Raw genomic sequence first — 23,119 nt, forward strand, 5'->3', positions numbered from 1 at the left:
TACACCTGACTGTGTGAATTATTGCTGCCGTGCCACACTGCACCCGACCTACAAGCAGGACAGAACATTAAAGTTTTTTAATTTAATATATGCATTAGGAGGTCTATTATTCCACTTTCTTATACAAACTTTGGGGCATATTTTCTCTCAATGACCAGCAGTAATATTACACCATTCTGTACAGAATGTAGTATCTTACATAGTCCTGACCCTTGCACTGCAATCACTATATTGTACATCATACTCATGACCCTTGCATTGAGTTCACCATGCTGTACATTATATTCCTGACCCCTGCACTGCATTAATTTTTTTTTGTACATTTTACTCCTGTCCCCTGCACTGTATACACTGTGTTGTCTGTTATACTCCTGACCCTAAGCCCTTGTACACACGGTCGGAAATTCCAACCACAAAATCTGTTGGATTTTGTCTGATGGATTTTGTCCCAAACTGGTGTTGCATACACACAGTCGGACAAAGTTGTCGGAAAATCCGATCATTCGGAACGTGATGATGTTCGTTCGTTATGACGGGACTACGTTCAGGCTAGTAGCCAATAGCTTTGGTCTCGTAATTTGATCTGAGCATGCGTGGTACTTTGTCCGATCGGAATTCTCTACAATCGGATCGTGTTGTCGGAAAATTTTATATCCAGCTCTCAAACTTTATTGGTCAGACATTCCAATGGAAAAAGTCAGATGGAGCCCACACACGGTCCGATTATCCGACAACACGATCCGATCGGACATTTTCCATCGGGAACGTCCGACCCTGTGTACAGGGGCTTAAACTACATTCACTGTGTTGTACATTATACCTCTGACCTCTGAACTGTATACATGTAGCACACCCCACGTAGGAGCTGCTGAATTAGGATTCCCCACTGCTACACAGGCAGGCACACTTCATTTCTTTCAGCATTCCAACACAGAAAACAGTCCTTGGATTGTTTTGATGTTTTATTAGGGGTTGATAACTTGGATGGGGTAGGGAATTTATAGGATGCCCAACTTGAAAAATGCCCAGAACTATGAACAAAGAAGACAACTTCCTCTCTATTTACAAAAAAGTCCTCTTCTTCCTTCCTCCTGCACACACTTGGTTCACATGTACAGCTCCTGTTGATCATTCCAGGGAAACAGTCTTTAGTGTCAATTCAGCAACTGCCTATTATAGGCTGGGACCATCATGCCCCTTTGTGGATAAAGTAGCACAATAGGGAGTGAGCAGCATCTCTTTCTGCCTCCCTGTAGACCCTGAGCCCAGTTCTACTTCTGCAGAAGATACCAGCGCACCTGGCTGCTTGCTTCCCCAGTCCTTCCTGATTGGCAAACTTCCATTGAGATTCCCCAAGGCAAGGATAAAGACTTAAGCACACCGCTGTCTTCAGAAAGCACTGCCACAGCAGACAGTCTCCCCTCCTTGTTGTCCCTACACTGTGCTGATATTACTTACCGTCTCTGCTTGCTCTCTCCCACTGCCTCTTTCAGTATAAATCCCTCCAGTTGGTGGGATCGTACCAGGCCAGCTATCCCGAGCTCCACACTCCAAATCCCTCCCCAGCAGAGGTCCCTCAAGGGCCACAAACAGCCTCTTCTCATGCACTGCTTCAACAACTTCCACCGGTCTCCCCTACTGGAATGGCCCATCCCTATTTAGGGGATTATCCCAGTCCCCTGCCAGCCCACTACTGGGGATTGTTTGAGATCCCATAAATATTTAAGGCAGCTCCTCACCCACACCCACTAGTTCCAGAACATTCTTCAATATTCTGAAAACAGGGGGAGGCACCAGAGAGCTGCCAAGAAGAGTCATCTAGCCTTGAACTCTAATAACCCTGACCCAATTAGGACTCACAGATTTATATTTTCCTACACTATACTACTATTACCACACACTAGAGCAGGCTTTCTCAACCTTTTAACCCTAGAGGAACCCCAAAAATAATTTTCAGGTCTCGAGGAATCCTTACTAAAACCAATTCATCAGGGGTCAATAGAACAATGTCCCTTATACTGGTGGTCAATAGGAAGCATGTCCCCCTTAAAATGATGCTCAGAATACCACCCTTAAAGACAGCTAAAATATATATTTTGTGTCATGCTGCTGGCTTTGCTAAATGATGCTGAACCTTGAACTCTGTAGGCACCATAAAAAGGTGGTTTATTAGCCACAGCTCAAGGAACCCCTAGCAACCTCTGGAGGAACCCTGGTTGAGAATGGCTGCACTAGAGGGTGCTACACTCATTATGTTGAACATTATTCTCCCAGCCCCAACACTGTATTCACTATGTTGTACATTAAACTTCTGACCACCTACACTGCATTCTCTAGGTCAGTGATGGCGAACCTTGGCACTCCAGGTGTTTTGGAACTACATTTCCCATGATGCTCATGCACTCTGCAGTGTAGATGAGCATCATGGGAAATGTAGTTCCAAAACATCTGGGGTGCCCAGGTTCGCCATCACTGCTCTAGGTTGTAAATTATAGTACTGGGCCCTGCACTGAATTCACTAAGTTGTACATTAGACTCCTGACCCCTGCACTGTATATGTTTTATACAGTATTGAATATTTTACTCCTGACCCCTGCACTGTATAGGCTATTGTTGTACTGTATTTTGGGTCTCTGAACCACATCATGTTGAGCATTATTCCCCTGACACCTGCACTGTATACTCTTTTCTGTGTGTTATACTCCCAACCCCTGTACTGCATCCAGTATGTTGTATATTATGCTCCTGATCCCTGCACTGTACACTCTATGTTGTGAATTCTATTAAGCTGGGTCCTAAGTGGTTTTATTACACATGATTTTGCCCCTCTATATTGAAAACTGGAAAAATAAAGTTTGGTATGGACTTACATTAAAGGATCCAAAGCACTTGGGGGAATTTAACTTTAAAAAGTATCTATTATAAATGCAGTATTTATGTATACAGTAGATATCCGATTGTGAAGGTTTAACCACTTCACTACCAGACACTTTCACTTTCTTCCTGCCCAGGCCAATTTTCAGCTTTCGATGCTGTAACACTTTGACAATTGCATAGTCATGCAGCACTGTACCCATGACATTTTTATAATTTTATTTCACACAAATAGTGCTTTATTTGGTGGTATTTAATCAGCGCTGTTTTTTTTTTTTTCGTTTTTTTTGCTAAATAAATTACAAAAGAATGAATTTTTTTTTTCTTAATTTCTGTTATATTTTGCAAATAATCTTTCTTCATACATTTAGGCCAAAATGTATACTGCTCTTTCATATGATGTCCTCCCAGGATCGCGCCTCACTCAGGTGCGATCTGTTACCCACTGTGTTCAGCAGATGACTGATCAGTATACAGGGCTGCTGTCAGTACCATGTGATCGCTGTGACCAATCACAGCACATCACATGACAATTTTACACAATGGATGGCTTCCATTCATGCCATTCATTGTGCACTATTGTGTTGATCTCTGTGATTGGTCACGTGATCACATGGTACAGACAGGGCCAATCGCAGACCATCTGTACCATGTGATTAGCTGTGGCTAATCACAGCTAATCACAATAGTACACAGTGAATTAATAGATTTAATTCAGAAAAAAATATTTTGATAAGTGATTATCACTGTTATAAACAATCATAGTGTATAAAAAAAATTAAAAATCCTGATCACTATGGTAACACTGTAAAGAAAATCATACAAAAAAACAAAACCAAAAACAATAATGTAGTAAACTAGTCAGCGTCCTTAATCACAGCCACACCAATTATATGATGACTCTGTACTGCACTGGTGACAGTATGTAAAAAAAAGAAAAAATATTTGTTTTAATATCTTAATTTTTCCAATAAATTGTGATTTCCAAATAAGTGCATTTTGGGGTGATATCTGTAATATTCTGGCATTCTTGGGCCTCAAGAAATGAGAGGCCATCGGTACATCAGGATTGGTTGATTTTCAAATATACAGTATATACTATAGTTTGTGGGCTCTATAACTTTCCTACAGACTAAATAATATAAACTGATTTATGTTATTTTCACCAAAAGAAATGTAGCAGTATACATTTTGACCTAAGCTTATTAAGAAAGATTATTATTTTAGAGCCCCAAACACACCTCCAAGATGACCACTGCCTTGCTAAAGAGGCTGACGGTAAAGGTGCTGGACTGGCCAAGCATGTCTCCAGACCTAAACCCTATTGAGCCTCTGTGGGGCATCCTCAAGCAGAAGGTGGAGGAGTGCAAGGTCTCTAACATCCACCAGCTCTGTGATGTCCTCATGGAGGAGTGGAAAAAGACTCCGGTGGAAACCTGTGAAGCTCTGGTGAACTCCATGCCCAAGAGGGTTAAGGCAGTGCTGGAAAATAATAGTGGCCACACAAGATATTGACACTTTGGACACAATTTGGACATTTTCACTTAGGGATGTACTCACTTTTGTTCTCAGCGGTTTAGACATCAATGGCCGTGTGTTGAGATATTTTGAGGGGGCAGCAAATTTACACTGTTATATGAGCTGTACACTCACTACATTACATTGTAGCAAAGTGTAATTTCTTCAGTGTTGTCTCATGAAAAGATATAATAAAATATTTTCAAAAATGTGAGGGGTGTACTCACTTTTGTGAGATACTGTATATATAAGAAGGCCTGTATGGTGGCCTGAATTTATGGGAGGAGTCCGGGTGGTATTTAAGCAGACCACTGACCTATGGTCTTTGTCGGTTCCAGTGTGTGATACCCTCCTTCCAATCCCCCTTTTTCAGGGCACTCCTTAGCACATTTCTCTCCACAATCATCCATTATTATCTTGGGTGTGCCCCCGTTCTTGACATACTGACCAGCAGATCAAGGCACACCTCAGGTCTGTGTTATGTTATAAGTCTTGTTGCATGTTTATTTAGTTTATATATATATATATATATATATATATATATATATATATATATATATATATTTTTTTTTTTTTTTTTTTTTTTGCAAAAGCTGGAATTCTGCCATTAGAATTTGCAATTCACATGAATATCAGTATGGCTTTACAATATCATTCTTTTGAGTACAAAAGTACTGTACCTCTTTACTGCCATAAATAAGAAAACAGTGGCTCCCAAGCTTCTTTGATATAAAAGAAAACTGATCTCTTTCACATGTATATTAAAAATAATAATATTACAATTACTTGGCTTAATACATAAGACCTTACCATGTAGAACCAGACAAAGATTGTGGCAGATTGCATGCTCATATCCTGAAACAAATAAGATTTAATAATTGTTATAGGAATGACAACAGTGAGATAAGAACAAAGACTGTGAACTCAATCCACTATAAGCTATAAATTGTTATTTGCTGTACCAGTTATTACTTTCAGCACAGACAATTTGGGATGAAAGCAAACATACCTGGGTTCAGTGTGGTCATAGATGATTCACCTTTTTTATCGATCAGCTGGGAGGCTGATTGAAAAAAAAAAAATACATGGCTTCTTTCATCCATACAGTTGAGGGAATAGAGGAATCCTCCCCGCTGAGACAAAGGGGTTGATTTACTAAAGGCAAATAGACTGTGCACTTTGCAAAGTTGCTCCAGAGCTTAGTAAATGAGGTAAAGCTTCACTTTGCAAAGAATACTCAATCAAATGCAAGGAAAATAAAAAAAACAGCAATTTTGCTTGCACATGATTGGATGATGAAAGTCAGCAGAGCTTCTGCTTGTAAGCTCTGGAGCAACTGTGGTTGCAGAGTGCAACTGCACTTTGCAAAGTGCACAGACAATTTGCCTTTAGTAAATCAACTCCATTGCATTCTGACTCTGGTACTCTCTATTGTCAAAATCTACTGATCAGCGTCTGCAGCTTCTGATTGACAAACATTTCTGTTCGAAAGAAGTCAATCATTAGATCAGCCTCTGTCAAACGGGGATGGCCATACATGGATCGAAATTTGGCTGTTCCCTGCTGAACCACCTGAATTTTAATACATCTGTGGCCAGCTCCAGTTCGAGGTAAGTTCAGAAAATATGACTAATGTGTGGGTGTCGAATCTGAACCCCGCTGATGTCAAGGGGAGTCAAATGTTAAAAAAAAAAAAAAAAGTAACGGACATTTCTGGGCTAATAGGCATAGGGATTGTCAAACAATTTGTACAGGGGATGGGCAATGACCTGAGGGACCTGTACTAAAGCAAAAAAATTGTAGACAACCTACTATAGCATAAATTATTTTTACATAGAATAATAAATGCAGATTAAATTGCTGGCAAATCACAGCTTCAGGCAATTTACGGTACTTCTGTTTCTCTCATCCTGTGGGGGGTAAATTGCCAGGGATTCTCTTCACTTATACCAGACCCTTATGCTAGATGAAGGACCATTATAGATGTTAATGGGGGACCCCTACAAAATAAAACACTGTGGGGTTTCTCCTAAAATACATACCAGATTCTTATCTCTAATAAGGGTCTGGTATGGTTCTCAAAGGGGACTAAAACAACAAAGAAAAAATGGTGTGGAGTTCCCCTCACGTTTTCATACCAGACCCTTATTTCAAACATGAAGGGGGGGCATGTGCCCCTGTCCTTTATAATCATGCTAGGCCCCATTCCTTTACATGGTGGGGGGGATGGGGGGCATCATGCCAGGGGGGACCCCCTGGTAAAGCACTTTGTTCCCACGATGATGTAGCCCACTACTCTCTTGGGAGCTGCTAGGCGTGTTCATACCTTTCTGTTGACTGCGTCCGTTCTTAAACCCCTGCACGAATATCAATCAGCAGTCAGCAAACAGTAAGCCCGGAGCAGAAGAGACAGCAGTAGGCGCAGGGCGGCATGACAGGGTTAACATGGGGACGTTTGCAAGTTAGAGTGGGCGGTACAGTCATAGGACTGGGAGGGGAGGAGCAGAGTTAATGTGCTGAGGGGGCGGCTCCTCCCCTCCGCAGTCTGCTGATCTGGAGCGAGCTTCCCACCCTCCCTCCCTTAGCTTTTGGTGGGGGCTGTTGTTTTTATTAACATGTTGCTTTATTTTTCAGTATTGAGTTGTCATGGCAGCGGCATGGTGTTGGTCTGTGCGGATGAAAGATTTACCCCAGTGATGGAAGAGTGCGAGACCTATCGGTGGTATAGTACCCGTCGGTGCTGATACAGCTAACAGTGGTTTTAGCTGAAGTTGGTATCAGGTGCACTGCGGTCAGGGTTTGGTCTATTAGAGTTGGGTACCGCAGTGCCGGATGGTTTTATGATGGTGGTTGGTGGGTTTATTTTAGCACAGACCAACGGGAAGGAGTTCAATGGAGCAAGTGCCTTAATACCTGAGTTTAGATTTGTTAATTTATGTTATTTTTGTTATTTATGTTATTTATGCTAATTATTTTTGAATAATTTTATAATAAAGATAATTGGCTGCTACGGCCATGTTTTACTCCAGATTGGTGTGGTCTCAGTTTCTGGGGTATATAAGCATAAGGGGCGTAGCAGGGGTAAAAAGTATAAGGGAAGTAAGTCACAGTATGTTGTACCCTAGTCAAGTCCATAAACTTTGAAAAGAACTTTATTCTCTTGGTTGTAGTATGTTACTAGAATTGCTTAGGGAAATACGAGCTGCCTCTCTCTTTCTGGTTGCTTAGAGTAACGTCCTTTCCAATGCCCCTCTGAAAAGCATTGTGGTAAATGGATGCTGGAAGCCCCAGGCCTCTTGACTCCTGCGATCCTCCCGCATCAGCTCAGGAATGTCTTGGACGAATAAGCACCACAGGGTTGCACTTCCACTGCACTCTCCTACCGACAGTCCATGATTGCCACAGAAAGCCGATCCCAGGCTACTTCCCTCTCTGCATGGTCGGATGCGTCCCAGGCTGAGACACCCGATCCACTTCTCCCGGAGTTACATGATGGTGTAGTGTTGTTGAACCATCCAGCGCTGGGGTCTCTGCACCCCTAGGCCTTCAAGCCTGCTCCTTGTGGGTTACATTCTTGCTGCTGCTCTGGATCACACTCCTCCCATCTCCTTCCAGGAACATGTGACCCCCAGTTTATATGCCAGGCCTGCCCCTGCCCCTGCCAATACAATTTACCGATTGGTCCAGGGCTCTCCATTCCACCTGCCTGCACCCCAGTCCCCAGCCTGCCTTCCTTCCAGAATATTTCAACAGAAGGTAAGGGAGGTCTTTCAGGGCAGAAAGCAGGTGGCTACAACCTCCTCTCTCTACTCTGTCACTCCTCCCATCCAAACCAAACAACCAGGCTTAAGGAAATGTAAGGCCCTGGCACATTTACCTAACACTTACCTTATTAAGTTGGTGGGCGCTACAATGATAAAGCCCAGTGGTTCTGGTGGTCTTCAGGCAGGCTAGGCTCTCAGTACTCCAAGACTTAGTGGCAATGTAAACACCCCCCCCCCCCCCTTCCCCAATCTGCTGCTATTCAAAGGGAAGAGGACATTCCTGCAATGGCACTGAAATGGTTATAAGACTGCAGGAAAAAGGTACTGTATGTATAAAACCAGTATGTCCCAGTGGATGCATCATTTAGATACTTTTGCATCCATGAAGGAATGCAGGTCCAGACTTGAATTTCTTTATCAGTATCAGAGACATTTTGGTACTGATAGGCTCCAGAAATGCATTTTAGTCCCCAACGGGTGCTTGTACATACCTTTATATACATTTTTCTGCAGCCCAGGTGTCCTAAATCCCAGACTGTTGCAACGTGCTGCATGCTCCTGTTTGGGCCATAACTATGTGTGGGATGGGTAGTCTTACTAAGAATACAAAGCATATGAAAAGTTCTGGTAGTTTCCAAACACAGCAGCTAAAGAAATTAAAGATTCAGAGCCCTCTGGCTGCAAAAGATTGCATGCAAAGGTGTGCTGCAAGTGTTCTATAAAGGTAAACTTTTATATAAAAAGAGTTTACAGAAGTGCATAATGCAAATTCCCAATCCCCAGGGTGTAAGCAGGAGCAGGATTTCCTCCATCCAGTAGGTTGCACTGTGCCACTATACAGATGGATTGGAGTCTTTAGAGGGAATTGCTCCCTCAGGGAATCCATTGGTGTCCCAGGGGGTGGAAGCTATCTGATTGAATGCTGCAACTTCTTGTGACCTCTGTTAACCATCCTGGTGTGAGACCTTATAAATTAGGGTTCTCACATCATTTGGCCATGTCTGGAGTGAGTGGTACATGAGGGATAGAGACCCTGTTGTTAGGTAGTGTGTATAGTGCAGGGTCAGTGCAGGGATGATGATTGTGTAGAAGTGTAGCACTCTTACTGTTGCTATTGTAGCCTCAAAGGCTGTGACTCTGTAATCTCCCTGTCTTCTGGAACTCTCTGGATATTTCCAGAACACAGTGGGTGGAGGGACAAGGGCTGCAGCCTGCATATATATGGAGTTTCCACCAATCACTGGGGAGGCAGCCAAGAAGGTGGGGAGAAAACCCATAAATACCTAGAAGCCTGTCAGTCTGGCAGCAGAGTCCAGGGTCCAGCCATCTGGAGGTGACCCCTGTGTTGGGGGCTTGACCCCCTGGGGAAGAAGAAAGAGAGCAAGAGGAGAGAGAAGGAAAGCTCCAGGACATTACTAGGCCTAGCTGCAGACTGCAAGCCAAGCCAGGAACAGCCTGTTCAGCAAAGTGCCTGTACAGCAGCTTTCTGTATTCTAGTAGCTACGTAAAGGGACTGAGTGAGTGCATACCAGTCATCACACCCAAAGCAACAGAGAGGACAGTGTAGTGCAATACCACACATGTCTGGGACCTAGAGGCAGTGCAAGACCGCCAGGAGCACTCCACTATATCTACTTGGGTAGATATAGTGGGTCTAGAGCAGCCAGGTGCCGTACAATACAGCCAGGAGGTGACTCCTCAACATTGATTTTAGCTGTACCACTACTCTCACTGGTGTGCAGCATAGTTAAGTTGGACTTTAGCAACCAGAGACTTTAGCAGTTCCTCATTAGTTTGTTTGGAGTTTACAAGTTTCTTTGGTTTTGGGGCATCCTGTGTACCCTCAATCCCTATCCAAGTTCTTTGTTACCAAAATAAACACACAGAAAAAAAACCTGGACTGTTTCTTGAGCCAATTGGGGTGTGTGGAAAATTCCTTTTTGTCTGGCTGGCGTTGCTGTGTGGGGGAAATAGGTCCAAAGTCCGGCGGCTCCTTAAGGAGTAGCGCTACAGAAGGAACATTCCAGTGTCTGGATTAGTGATTTGGGGTACTTCCCAGCAGCAACAGGGTGCTTCCTCCGTATGCTGAATACTGCCACCGCTCCAGTAGAACAAAGGCCCAATCCAACTGCTATAATGTAATCACTGTGAACCATTAAAACCCAGATTGCCTCTCAAAGCTTCATCAAAATCACCCAGGGATTCCAACCCCCGTCAGGTGCTGGTTTCCCAAGTAGGTAGAAGCGTACAATGGAGAGCTGCCCATTTCTATGTGTATCAGAAAGCCTTCTATGACTAAGCCCATGAGTAGGTGAAACACGTTGGAAGAGAGTGGCTTGGAAGGAGACAAAACTGAAACCTTTCTGATACACATTGAATTAGGTGGCTCTACAGTGTGCACTTCTATCTATTTTTTTTCAAAGTTGCTATATTGTAATACTATACAAATATCTACTGCTATTTTGCCCGAATGCCAAAGCCTATAGAAACTGTCTTATTTAATTTTTGTTAACCCAAATACAACATACAAGACAATTTATAACATCAAGAAGTGTATGATCTGTCGCAGACTGAGTACCCCAACCCTAGGTACCACCTTCAAGGGATTTGAGATAATATATATATTTTTTTTTTTTTTGCAAAAATAAAGTAAATGTATGAATTTGATTCAAAACACACGGAATCTTATGAAGATCTTACCAAATTTACGATGGTGTATAAGGTCATGTCAATGTTCACTATGGTTTTATTTTTCCAGTTCCTCACTGGACGCACCTTTGAGGCACTTGTTAGGTCTAATGATTGCAACAGATTTTGGAAACTACAGTCAGACTGACACCAGACTTTATCTGTGAAGAAAAAAAAAAGCCACATAGTTTAAGCCAGTAGATATAAAATTATGGGGTATAGGGTCTCAACTGTGGCCCCTCTAATCACCAAAGGGCCACACATAATACTCATCATATGTAAGCCCTTGTACACACGGTCGGAGATTCAGACGGAATATGTTCGGTCGGACCGTATTGTTGGATAATCCGACTGTGTGTGGTCTCCATTGGACTGTTTCCGTCGGAATATCCGACGGACCAAGTTTTCCAACTTGTCTATAAAATTTTCCGACAACATGCTCCGATCGGACATACTCCGATCATGTGTAGCCTACTCCGATGGACAAAGTGCCACGCATGCTCAGAACAAATTCCTAGACCAAAGCTATTGGCTACTAGCCTGAACGTAGTCCCGTCGTAACGAAATAACGTCATCACGTTATGTACAATCGGATTTTCCGACAACTTTGTCCGACCGTGTGTATGCAACAGTTTCTGACAAAATCCAACGCATTTGGTTGTCAGAATCTCCGACCGTGTGTACAAGGGCTAATGGTTCAGAGACAGTCAGAAACAGACTTACAAGTGGGGAGGGTCAGCGACTACAGACATGCTGCACGTATTGTTAAGAAATGGAAATCTGCTGCAGAAGACAGTCAGAGACTGGAGACTTGTTATGTAAGATTGATAGAGATCATTGTCTTTACAGCCCTCTGCAATTCAATGCCCCCATTCCTAGTACTGGAGTCTGCACATAAAAAAAATGCCACAGGCTACCCTGCAGGAATTAAGAGCTTTTAAAGGAATTTTCTGTGCAGACCCTAGCATATAAAGAGTACCTGTTCGGACAAACATATGGGAGCTGTCATTGCTGGCTTATTTTTAGAGTTTAAGGCACCAAGACTGTTATCCGGATCTTTATGACCTATATGTTAAACTAAAACTAGTATGCAGATTGGACGTTTAACATTTTTAGACTTTGCTGGCTGCCTGATTAATCCAGGACAGTGCCCCTCTAGATATTAAAGCCATGATCAGGAGAACTTGTACCTTAAAGTGTATGTATACCCAAAACGTGTTTTTTTAGGTTGAGTATTTCCTATCTGTGTACTATTGGGAAAATTTCCCTTCATTTGCTGACTTTAGAAAGTTAGAACATATCTCCTAAAATGAGGAGAGCTCCTATAAAAGACAATGGGGCCAGTTCACTAAGAGGTAAATAATGGCAAATAAAATGCGGTAAATTAAAGCATGCAGTAAAGCAGTTGTGAACTGCTGTATTTTTTTGATTGTTCGGTAACTACTGCATTTTCTCATGCGGTAATTTATCGCACGTGTCAGTGGTTAAAAGTTGTTTTCCACTTCAATGCAGGGCATTTTCACCCCCTTCCTGCCCAGGCCAATTTTCCGTTTTCAGCGATGTCGATTTTGACTGACAATTGCGCCATCATGCAACACTGCACCCAAATTAAATTTTTATCTTTATTTTCCCCTCACAAATAGAGCTTTCTTTTGGTGGTATTTGATCACCTCTGCAAATTTAGTTTTTTGCTGATCATCAGTGCCCTAATTACATCTCGCACTGTCCCTTGTAAGGAGAGGCTGCTGATCGGCTCTCTTCACCACACTCTGTTAGTATGAGGCGAGGAGCGCCGATTACCGGCACTTCCTTGTTTACATGTGACCAGCTGTGATTGGAACCTAGCAGCATGGCGCGACCACAATCGGGTGCGCCGTCATATGACGTCCACCCAGAACAAGAGCCACACTGTTCCACCATCATTTGACAGTGGGCTGGCAGTAAGTGGTTAATAAACTTAAAGTGGATGTAAACCCGATTCATGAAATTTGAGCTGGGCACATATATCTATAGTGTTTTCTTATCTCTCTCCAAAGCACTACACCCCATAGCTTTATCCTGCTCCGTTCTTCTGTTATCAGCATGATAACTTCTGACAAGTTCTCCGTCAACTGAGATGAAACCAGGTTGAATTTTGTGGGGAGGTTGCTCTAAATAGGCAGAGAGCTAAACTATTCACAGATTAGCTCTGAGAGACTATGTGTAGTGGAGGTGTGTGCCTTTTCTCCAATCAGCTATCTTTGTTGTGTGCCCAGACTTCACTTCCAGTGCTGAACAGAACACAATCTGAACTTTCTAAAGAATATATAAAGCTGAAGACAGCAGATATACATGTAAAATGTATGTAGGGAGATTTGTTTCATCTCTGTGTATCATCTGAGGCTGTTCACTGGGTATATGTGGGGGTTTACAACCACAACTTTTATCTTTCAATTTCTTCTGGCATTGCTGGCTATTATAAAGCTTCCTGTTCCAAGTGGAGTGATACCAAATCCACTTGCATGCCTGACACAGGAGCCAGTGCTACAGAGGAAGCATCGACTTATGCGGCTCCTGCTTCCTCTGCAGCTGCTTACTTCCTCTGGCGCTGGCTCCATCCACTTTTATGCTCTGGGATTGTGGGTCGACAACCCGCGATCGGGGCTTGCCGATCCATCATGCCAGAGCAGGAGGTCGAGGGCCACATCAAAAGGCTTATGGCCCGCGGGCCACCAGTTGAGCACCCCTGTTCTAAACCTTCCCCATTCAATCCAAAAAAACATTTTTTTCCTAGGAATACGCTTTAAAAACGAGTCAGCAATAGCAGCTCCTGTATCTTTTATTTTCAGAGGTTCATATGTGCATCTCCCATTTACATCAGTACGTGACAAAAATCTTACATTACTGGACAAATTCAGAAATTGCATATTAAAAGATAGGATCAGCAGCACTTAAAAGCACTCAAAATGGGATATAATCAATTTTCATTTGAACAAAAAATTGCTAGATATATAACCTCACCCCAACAGAGCTTTAGAAGGCATTTTTTTTTAAAACTGTACTTGAGCTTTGGTAATGCAGGACAAAGCAACAGGTTTGACCAAATTCTTCCTAGCAGCTCATACTCGCTATCACATACTACATATACTTTAAATACTAATGGGTGACAAAAGAACAGTTTAGACACATGTACTGTATAACCACACACACACTACTATATTAAGTTGTGTTCACAACAAAAATACAAATTAACACGTAGTGCATTTTTGTATATTGACCTTCAGTCAACAAGCCTGGCGTTAAGGGTTGCATTCATCTGTCTGAAATGATGATGATGTGTGAACAGGTTCTATTAAAATGAATCATTTTCTGGGTTGTATGGATAAGCCCTTGATTCCAAAAAAATTCTAACTCTGTTAATTGCCTGTTTTCCCTACAGAGCTCAATGTCACCTGCTGGAGTCACAGGTAACCTGGCAAAATTACAGATATTGTATAAATATACTAAGCAATTAAGTGTATCTTTAAATTTTGACTTACATGAAACAAAAAAATACAATACAACTTTCTGTCTTTAGTAATGAATTCTACATGGTACACCACTTACCTACGAAGTTCAAAGAGAGCAGCAAGATCAGCAGCTTATGTGGAGACATTTTAATAGAGGATTCAGTATAGCTCCAGAATTTTACCATAGTGAGACTTTCTAGAACTGGTTGTAGGAGGGATGTAAAAAAATGCAAAGTATATTCAAATAGTGGAAAAACTTGTTTCCCATCATGATCTTTACCCATGGCAATTAAAATAGGTGAACAGGTTTTACATAGCTTGAAATTGTCCCTTGAATTCATTTATTGCTTGCAGCATCTCCTCGGGTCATGAGTGACTTTTAGCAAAATTGCTGTTCCATTGTAGGATGATTTGTTTCTTTTAACCATTTATAGCCTTTCTATTTGATTTATGCTATTGTATGCAATCTTTGTTTTTGCAAATGTTTAACATATGACAAGGAAATTCCATAACACTGCCGTTTTCATATTCACAAAGCATTTGCGCCTGTAACACAGTGCAATTCCCAAATTACTATTAACATGCCGGTGCATGGGAGGCGGCAATCGGTGCACCGCTATAGACATTGCGCACGCATTATTCAACTCAGAATTAATAGAAAGTGCCAATATTATGGGGGTGATGTGGATGATGTGAGGAAGTATAGTTATAACTGTCCAAGTAATAAATATGCACAAAATAGAATGGAAAAGTAACTTTCTCTGAGCAAGCTTGCTGCGCCTGCACATACACTTGGAACTGCGCAAGGTCAATTTATGCAGTGCGTATCCGCAAGCGGCATTTGAGCACGTTCAAGTGCGTTGGTTTACTGTGCCGGCAAAATCTTAGTAAATGTCAAGCCACATAGATGCATTTGCATAAGTTGAACAGGTGCACCTCTCAACTTGACTTTTTTTTTTGCGCTTGTTTACTTTTAGAGTTTTTTTAAGACTATTTGCACACAGGTCATGTTAGCATTAAGAAAAAAAAATTAAGAAAAAAATGGCGTGGGGCCCCCCTCAAAATCCATACCAGACCCTTATCCGAGCATGCAACCTGGCAGGCCGCAGGAAAAGAGAGGGGGATGAGAGAGCGCCCCCCCGCCTGAACCGTACCAGGCCACATGCCCTCAACATTGGAAGGGTGCTTTGGGGTACCCCCAAAGCACCTTGTCCCCATATTGATGAGGACAAGGGCCTCATCCCCACAACCCTGGCCGGTGGTTGTGGGGGTCTGCGGGTGGGGGGCTTATCGGAATCTGGAAGCTCCCTTTAACAAGGGGACCCCCAGATCCCGTCCCCCCCCTGTGTGAAATGGTAAGGGTACCCCTACCATTTCACCACAAAAGTGACAAAAGTGTTAAAAATTACAAGAGACAGTTTTTGACAATTCCTTTATTAAAGTCTTCTTCTTTCATTTTCTTTCTTCTGGTCTTCTTCCTTCTTCTTTCATCCTTCGGTTTCTTCCTCCATCTTCCTTTGATCCTCTGCTTTTTGCTCCGGTGTTCTCATCTGACATCTTCCTCCACAGCATCTCTTCTCCCTCGCTTCGTTCTCAGACCGCTCCGTGCAATAGGAGGCTCCCGCTGTGTGACGCTTCTCTTCTTCTGACAGTTCTTATATAATGGAGGACGGGGCCACCCAGTGATCCCGCCACCTCTGATGCATGGTTCAGTTATATCAGAAGAAGAGAAGTGTCACACAGCAGGAGCCTCTCATTGCGCAGAGCGGCCCGAGAACGAAGCGAGGAAGAAGAGACACCATGGAGGAAGATGCCAGACGAGAACACCGGAGCAAGAAACAGAGTATCGGAGGAAGAAGAAGAGGGAGGAAGAAACCGAAGGACGAAGAAACGAAGAAAGAAGAAGACCAGAAGATGAAAGAAGACTTTAATAAAGGAATTGTCAAAAACTCTCTTGTAATTTTTAACACTTTTGTCACTTTCTTAGTGAAATGGTAGGGGTACTTTTGTACCCCCTTACTATTTCACACAGGGGGGAGGCCAGGATCTGGCGATCCCCTTGTTAAAGGGGGCTTCCAGATTCCGATAAGCCCCCTGCCCGCAGACCCCCACAACCACCAGCCAGGGTTGTGGGGATGAGGCCCTTGTCTTCATCAACATGGGGACAAGTTGCTTTGGGGGGTACCCCAAATCACCCTCCCAATGTTGAGGGCATGTGGCCTGGTACGGTTCAGGAGGGGGGGCGCTCTCTTGTCCCCCTCTCTTTTCCTGCGGCCTGCCAGGTTTCGTGCTCGGATAAGGGTCTGGTATGGATTTTGAGGGGGACCTAAAACAAATGGAGTGGGGTTCCCCTTAAAAAAATGGCGTGGGGTTCCCCTTAAAATCCATGCCAGACCTGAAGGGCCTGGTATGGATTTTGAGGGGGACCTCCACGCCATTTTTTTTGGAGCGGGGTTCCCCTTAATATCCATACCAGACCTGAAGGGCCTGGTATGCTCTTGGAGGGGTACCCATGGCGTTTATTTTTTTAATTAAAATCGGCTGGCTTGGGGGCGACTTAAAGTCGTGTTGTAACTTGCCCCAAGTCGTGTTGTAAGTCGCCCCAAGTCGCTCTGTCATTCACACTCAAGTCGTGTCCAAGTTGCCTCCCAAAGTCGCGCTGGAAGTCGTGTTGCCCCTAGAGGCGATTCAGTTCGCATTGTGCGCTATACAAGTATTTCATTCATTCCTGTGTGAATGGACTGTTAATGATACGGTGTGCGCTATTATCAATGGCATATCATTATCGCGTGCGCCGGCATATTATCTGTTGTGCTTATGCGTGCGCCGGTTCATGCCTGAAATCTTAAAGCCTACCTCCAGGGAGGACAACAATTCTCCCTTATAGTGGGGCTGCTTCCGTACTCCAAGGATGAAATGCTTGGTTATGTCTAGGGGGCTGCAAGAATGTGTTTTACTTCCCGATCCTCCACTTCCCTGGTAGCCAGCACTCTTCTTTACTCCCCTACCCAGATAGCAAAAGTAATTGTGCTGCAATTGATGACTTGCTAACCTATTGCTAGATATGTCAAGCTTCCCAAGTTTGTTGCACAATTGCAACAAGTCCACATTGCATGACTCCAGATCAACTTTCTTTGCAAACATTCTACAAGTCAGTTGCAAATTCTGTTTTAGTTATGTTGTGCAATAGTCATCCCACCACAGGGGTCAATGTGGCTAAATGATCATGCTGTAGACTTGCAGAGCTCTTTCTGTAGACTCACCACTGCAACTTTGCTCTTGCTAGAGACTTGCCATGCAAATTTGCTACAAATTGGAAAAGTGTCAACTAGAATGTGTGCTTAAGGTGCTCTGCAAGGTACTTGCCAGTGAAAATGTGCAGCAAGTTAACAGACTTAGGCCGTGTACACACGTGGCGGATTGTCTGGCCAACTAAGTCCGTCAGACAATCCGACAGACAGTCCGTCATACTTTCGAATGAACGGACTTGCCCACACACGGCACTTTTTGAGCGGACTAATACGGCGGACTAAGTCCGCCATACAATCCGCCCTACTTTTGAAATGAACGGACTCGCCCACACACGCGGAGGAAAGTCCGCTCATTTCGAGCGCGTCTCCAGGTAGGCGGGGCCCGCGAGGGAGACGTCGCTGGCCCCGCCGCCTGGAATGGACTTAAAGGGGAACCCCAACGCCGAAAAAAATCGGCGTGGGGGTCCCCCCCAAGTCCACAACAGACCCTTGTCCGAGCACGCTACCCGGCCGGCCAGGAAAGGGGGGCGAGCAAGCGCCCCCCCTCCTGAGCCGTACCAGGCTGCGTGCCCTCAACATGGGGGGGTGCCCTGGGGAAGGGGGGGCCGCGCGGCCCCCCCACCCCAAAGCACCTTGTCCCCATGTTGATGAGGACAAGGGCCTCTTCCCGACAACCCTGGTCGTTGGTTGTCGGGGTCTGCGGGCGGGGGGCTTATCGGAATCCGGGAGCCCCCTTTAATAAGGGGGCCCCCGGATACCGGCCCCCCACCCTATGTGAATGAGTATGGGGTACAATGTACCCCTACCCATTCACCTGTGAAAAAAAGTACAAAAAAACACAACACAGGGTTAAAATATTTTATTGCACAGCTCCGGGGGTCTTCCGTCTTCGGGGGTCTTCTCGCCGGACTCCTCCGCTATCTTCTTGTAGCTCTTTTGCTAGCGGAGGAGTCCGGCTTTCTTCCTCCCCGCCGGCCTCTTCTCCCGACTTCTGGGGTCTTGTCCCCCTCTTCGGTTCTTCTGCCGGGCCACCGCGCCTTCTTATAGCTCTTTTACAGGCGGTGGCCCGGTCTTCTGTCGCCGCCGCCGCCGCCGCTGCCTTCCATTCTTCTTCTTCTTCTTCTTCTTCTTCTTCTTCTTCTCCAGAAGATGTTGCCTCGACGATCTCTCCGGCCGGAATGCCAGAGCCGCGCTGCGCGGCCGCTTATATAGTGACAATGGGGCAGTGTCACATGGCTTTATCTCACATGGGTTGGTGTCACATGGTGACCCCGCCCCCTTATGATGTCATAGTCCCCATGTGTTATCAACCCATGTGACCAGCCCATGTGACATATACCATGTGACACCGCCCCATTGTCACTATATAAGTGGCCGCGCAGCGCGGCTCTGGCATTCCGGCCGGAGAGATCGTCGAGGCAACATCTCCTGGAGAAGAAGAAGAAGAAGAAGAAGAAGAACGGAAGGCGGCGGCGACGGCGGTGACAGAAGACCGGGCCACCGCCTGTAAAAGAGCTATAAGAAGGCGCGGTGGCCCGGCAGAAGAACCGAAGAGGGGGACAAGACCCCCGAAGTCGGGAGAAGAGGCCAGTGGCGAGGAAGAAAGCCGGACTCCTCCGCTAGCAAAAGAGCTACAAGAAGATAGCGGAGGAGCCCGGCGAGAAGACCCCCGAAGACGGAAGACCCCCGGAGCTGTGCAATAAAATATTTTAACCCTGTGTTGTGTTTTTTTTTTGTACTTTTTTTCACAGGTGAATGGGTAGGGGTACATTGTACCCCATACTCATTCACATACGGTGGGGGGCCGGTATCCGGGGCCCCCTTATTAAAGGGGGCTCCCGGATTCCGATAAGCCCCCCGCCCGCAGACCCCGACAACCAACGGCCAGGGTTGTCGGGAAGAGGCCCTTGTCCTCATCAACATGGGGACAAGGTGCTTTGGGGTGGGGGGGCCGCGCGGCCCCCCCTTCCCCAAGGCACCCCCCATGTTGAGGGCACGCGGCCTGGTACGGCTCAGGAGGGGGGCGCTCGCTCGCCCCCCTTTCCTGGCCGGCCGGGTAGCATGCTCGGACAAGGGTCTGTTGTGGACTTGGGGGGCACCCCCACGCCGATTTTTTTCGGTGTTGGGGTTCCCCTTTAAGTCCATACCAGGCGGCGGGGCCAGCGACGTCTCCGTCGCGGGCCCCGCCTACCTGGATACCCGCTCGAAATGAGCGGACTTTTCTCCGGGCGGGAAAAGTCCGCTCATTTCAAAAGTAGGGCGGACTGGCACACACACGGGCGGACTGTCCGCTGAAATGCGAGTCCGACGGACAGTCTTTCCAACATTCCGAAAGACTTAGTCCGCCAGACTGTCCGCTGAAAAAGTCCGCTGAAGCCCACACACGAGCGGACTGTCCGCTGAAATGTGTTTCGCGGACTAAGTTGGGTAGACAGTCCGCCCGTGTGTACGCGGCCTTACAAATCAACTGTGGACTGGTGCACCAGGCTTGACCCTGGTTAAAGGCAGGACTCTCTCTAAGTTCTAATGCCTTTCTGGTAGGAATTTGACTACATGGGCTGGGAAGTGCAAGGAGCTCCTGGTGATATGCCCTACTGGGAGTGGTGACATAGGGGTGTGAGAAAATGACTATGGGTATGGGACTCATAGGACTTTAAATCATAGGATGCCAACAATATTTGTATAGTCTGCACCTATCACAAGACCCATAGGGGACAGTGAACTCAGTCTCAATAGTGAAAAAGCTTTGTGAACAGAGGAAAACACATAGGGTTATTTACTAAAGGAAAATCCACTTTGCACTGAAAGTGCACTTGGAAGTAAAGTTGCTGTAGATCCGAGGGGGGCATGCAAGGGAAATAAAAAACAGCATTTTAGCTTGTATATAATTGCATAATAAAATCAGCAGAGCTTCTACTCATTTCAGATCTACCCCTTAGATTCAAAGCGACTGCACTTTCAAGTGCACTTGCAGTTCAAAGTGGGTTTGCCTTTAATAAATAACCCCCATAGTGTAATATTGTAAAAAGACAATAGTTTATTACATAAGGAAGGTAGTAATAATGGAGAAACTAAACGGAACAGCAAGTAAAACACCATCGCACTCAACCATCGGATGTGATGATGATACTGCTAGCTCTGACCAAAGAGTTTTGTCCTTGGCGACCTCATCAGGGAACTGGAAACTGGATTGTTGACCTCCTATGATTTAGAGATCAGCTTCCCTGGTAAGGAGTGTGTGCACCTGGTGTTGTGGGGAACAAAGAGTTGGCACTCTAGAACTGAATTGGAATTCATTGGAGCACAGCACTTTTATGAACACTGTGTTGCACTTGGTAAATGTGAATCTTTATTTGAATCATTTCTGTACTATTGCATAAATGTTTGATGATTGTATGCATCAACTTTATTGATATTGTGTATTTTGATGGTTTGACTCTTAACCTCCCTGGCGGTATGATTCAGTCTGGAATTAGGTGCTGAAAGCGGTACAATTATTTTGCATGGAAATTTGGCGTTTTATTTTGTAGTCCTGTAATTGTTAGGAATAACGCTCTTAAATCTCTTCAAACCAGAGTCTAAAAATTATTCGATAATGTAATCAAATCCTAAAACACTGAAAAAGGGACACGTTTTGGTTGCTATGAACAATCTCCAAATTCCAGGCAGAAAAAACAGTATTTATAATATAAAAGTGCATGCAGGGCACTGCACAGACCACTAGGGACAAAGGGGGTGTGTATTTTTTTATACAGCACTGTAATCTGTAAGATTACAGTGCTGTGTGTGTTTTGTGTACTTTTACTTTTTTGAATTTGCCGCCGTTCTCCGCTCCCGTGCGCCGTAATGTCGCAGGGAACGGAGCTCGGCGGTATTCGGCACTGTGAATCGAGCGGAGGACAGCTCGCTCACACAGCGCGGAGGACATCGCTGGATCCAGGGGACAGGGTAAGTCTCACTGCATCCTCCCCTGCATCGAGCGAAGAGATCCAGAGTCTGGCTCGGGGTTACCGCTTCTATCAGTAAATTCCCAACCCGAGCCAGACTCGGGATTGCCGCCAGGGAGGTTAAAGGGATAGCACACCTGTTTTATTATTATACATTTGTATACTGGCTGCAAGGCGTATTATGTGTACTTCATATGGTACTTTTTTTATTTTCATTATTTCTTTATCACATTGTCACTGCACATGTGTTTTTTTTTTTTTATACACAGAGACAGAGGGTTGTTGGGGAGAGGTTCTCTGGCTTTTGGGTCTTTTACCTCTCCCCAGCCAGAGTGGTCTCTCTTCAGGAGAGCCCCTCACTAAGTATTTGGTGGACTAGCTTTGCCTGATCCCCAAGGAGCGGGGTCCACTTTGCTTCAGCCTAGGTATACTAAGCAGAACCTTAACAAAGAACTGGCCACTGCCCCCCCCCCCCCCCCCCCATAACTGGCCTTCACGGAAAGGAGTACATGGAAGGGCAATGCATGCAAAACAAAACCAAAGTGTATTCCCAGTTCAACTGGCAAGCCAATCTGCTACTAGCCAAATTATCCTGACTAACAGTGTGTGTTAAAAATTGGGTTGCGTTAAAAATTGGGGTTTAGTTAGTGCACATTTGCAAATACATGCATAAGCTGCCGAGCCACTCCAAGGCACCCCAATATTTTTTGCAGTCCAAACTCTTGATCATTTAAAAGAGCCTCCACAATGGAAGCACATGCATTCTAATGTATAGATAGAGGGCAGGTGAGCCTGGTGGTAGCCCAACCCTCAAAGGCACAGAGGCACACTGGACACCCGGCACATATCACAATGGCAGCAAAGGTGTCCAGCTAGTCCCCTCACCATTGTGCTATGTGTTAGGTGTCCGATGTGCCCTGTGCCTTTAAGGAGGGCTGAGCTACCACCAGGCTCACATGCCCTCTATCTATCCATTATAATGCATGTGCTTCCACTGTGGAGGCTCTCATAAATTTACAAGAGTTAGGACTGCAGAAATATTGGGGTGCCTTGGAGCTACTCTGCAGCTTACACATGTATTTGCAAATGTGTGCTAACTAAACCCTTGTTTTTAACGCAAACTGTTAGACAGGATAATTTGATTGGTAGCAGATTGGCTGGTGAGTTGAGCTGGGAATTCTCTTTGGTTTTGTTTTGTATGCAGGACCTTGACCCTGTCAGGAAACTTGTACTCCAATGGGTTAAGGATTGGGGCCCTGCATCTTCTGAGTTTTGGCCATTTCTGTACCTGCTGTGTACTGTTTTTTGTGCATTGATTTCATGGTTCACTTTTTTGTTCACAGTGGATTTGACTAGCACTGCTCCACAGGGCTTCAAAAGAAAATAAATATATACATTACAAAGAAATTCCAGAACACTAGAGGGTTAGCTAAGGCCACAGTGCTGATAAAATTCTTCATAACTGGAAGCTTGCTTTTTCTGATTGAAACCTTAAAGCCCATCTCCAGGGATGACAAAAAATGCAATGGGGCTGCCCCTACACTACAAGTGTTAAATGCTCAGTTATGTCTAGGGGGCTACGAAAAGTA

General features: G+C 44.8%; 1 protein-coding gene across 1 annotated transcript in view; it reads right to left on the minus strand.

The window, feature by feature from the left end:
- Window positions 1-14,524, minus strand: part of LOC143931180 (5-hydroxytryptamine receptor 3A-like) — a 95,621-nt gene extending 81,097 nt beyond the window's left edge. Inside the window, exons 1-3 of the mRNA XM_077455743.1 lie at window positions 14,430-14,524; window positions 10,857-11,005; window positions 5,203-5,247 (exon numbers count right to left, since the gene is read on the minus strand). Coding sequence (XP_077311869.1) covers window positions 5,203-5,247; window positions 10,857-11,005; window positions 14,430-14,517 — 282 coding nt within the window. The 5' untranslated portion in view covers window positions 14,518-14,524. The remainder of the gene's footprint in view (window positions 1-5,202; window positions 5,248-10,856; window positions 11,006-14,429) is intronic.
- Window positions 14,525-23,119: the final 8,595 nt, after the last annotated feature.

This window comes from Lithobates pipiens, unplaced genomic scaffold, assembly GCF_037356315.1.
Source record: "Lithobates pipiens isolate NorthernLeopardFrog02 unplaced genomic scaffold, aLitPip1_a1.2 Scaffold_10, whole genome shotgun sequence".
NCBI classification, from domain to species: Eukaryota; Metazoa; Chordata; class Amphibia; order Anura; family Ranidae; genus Lithobates; species Lithobates pipiens.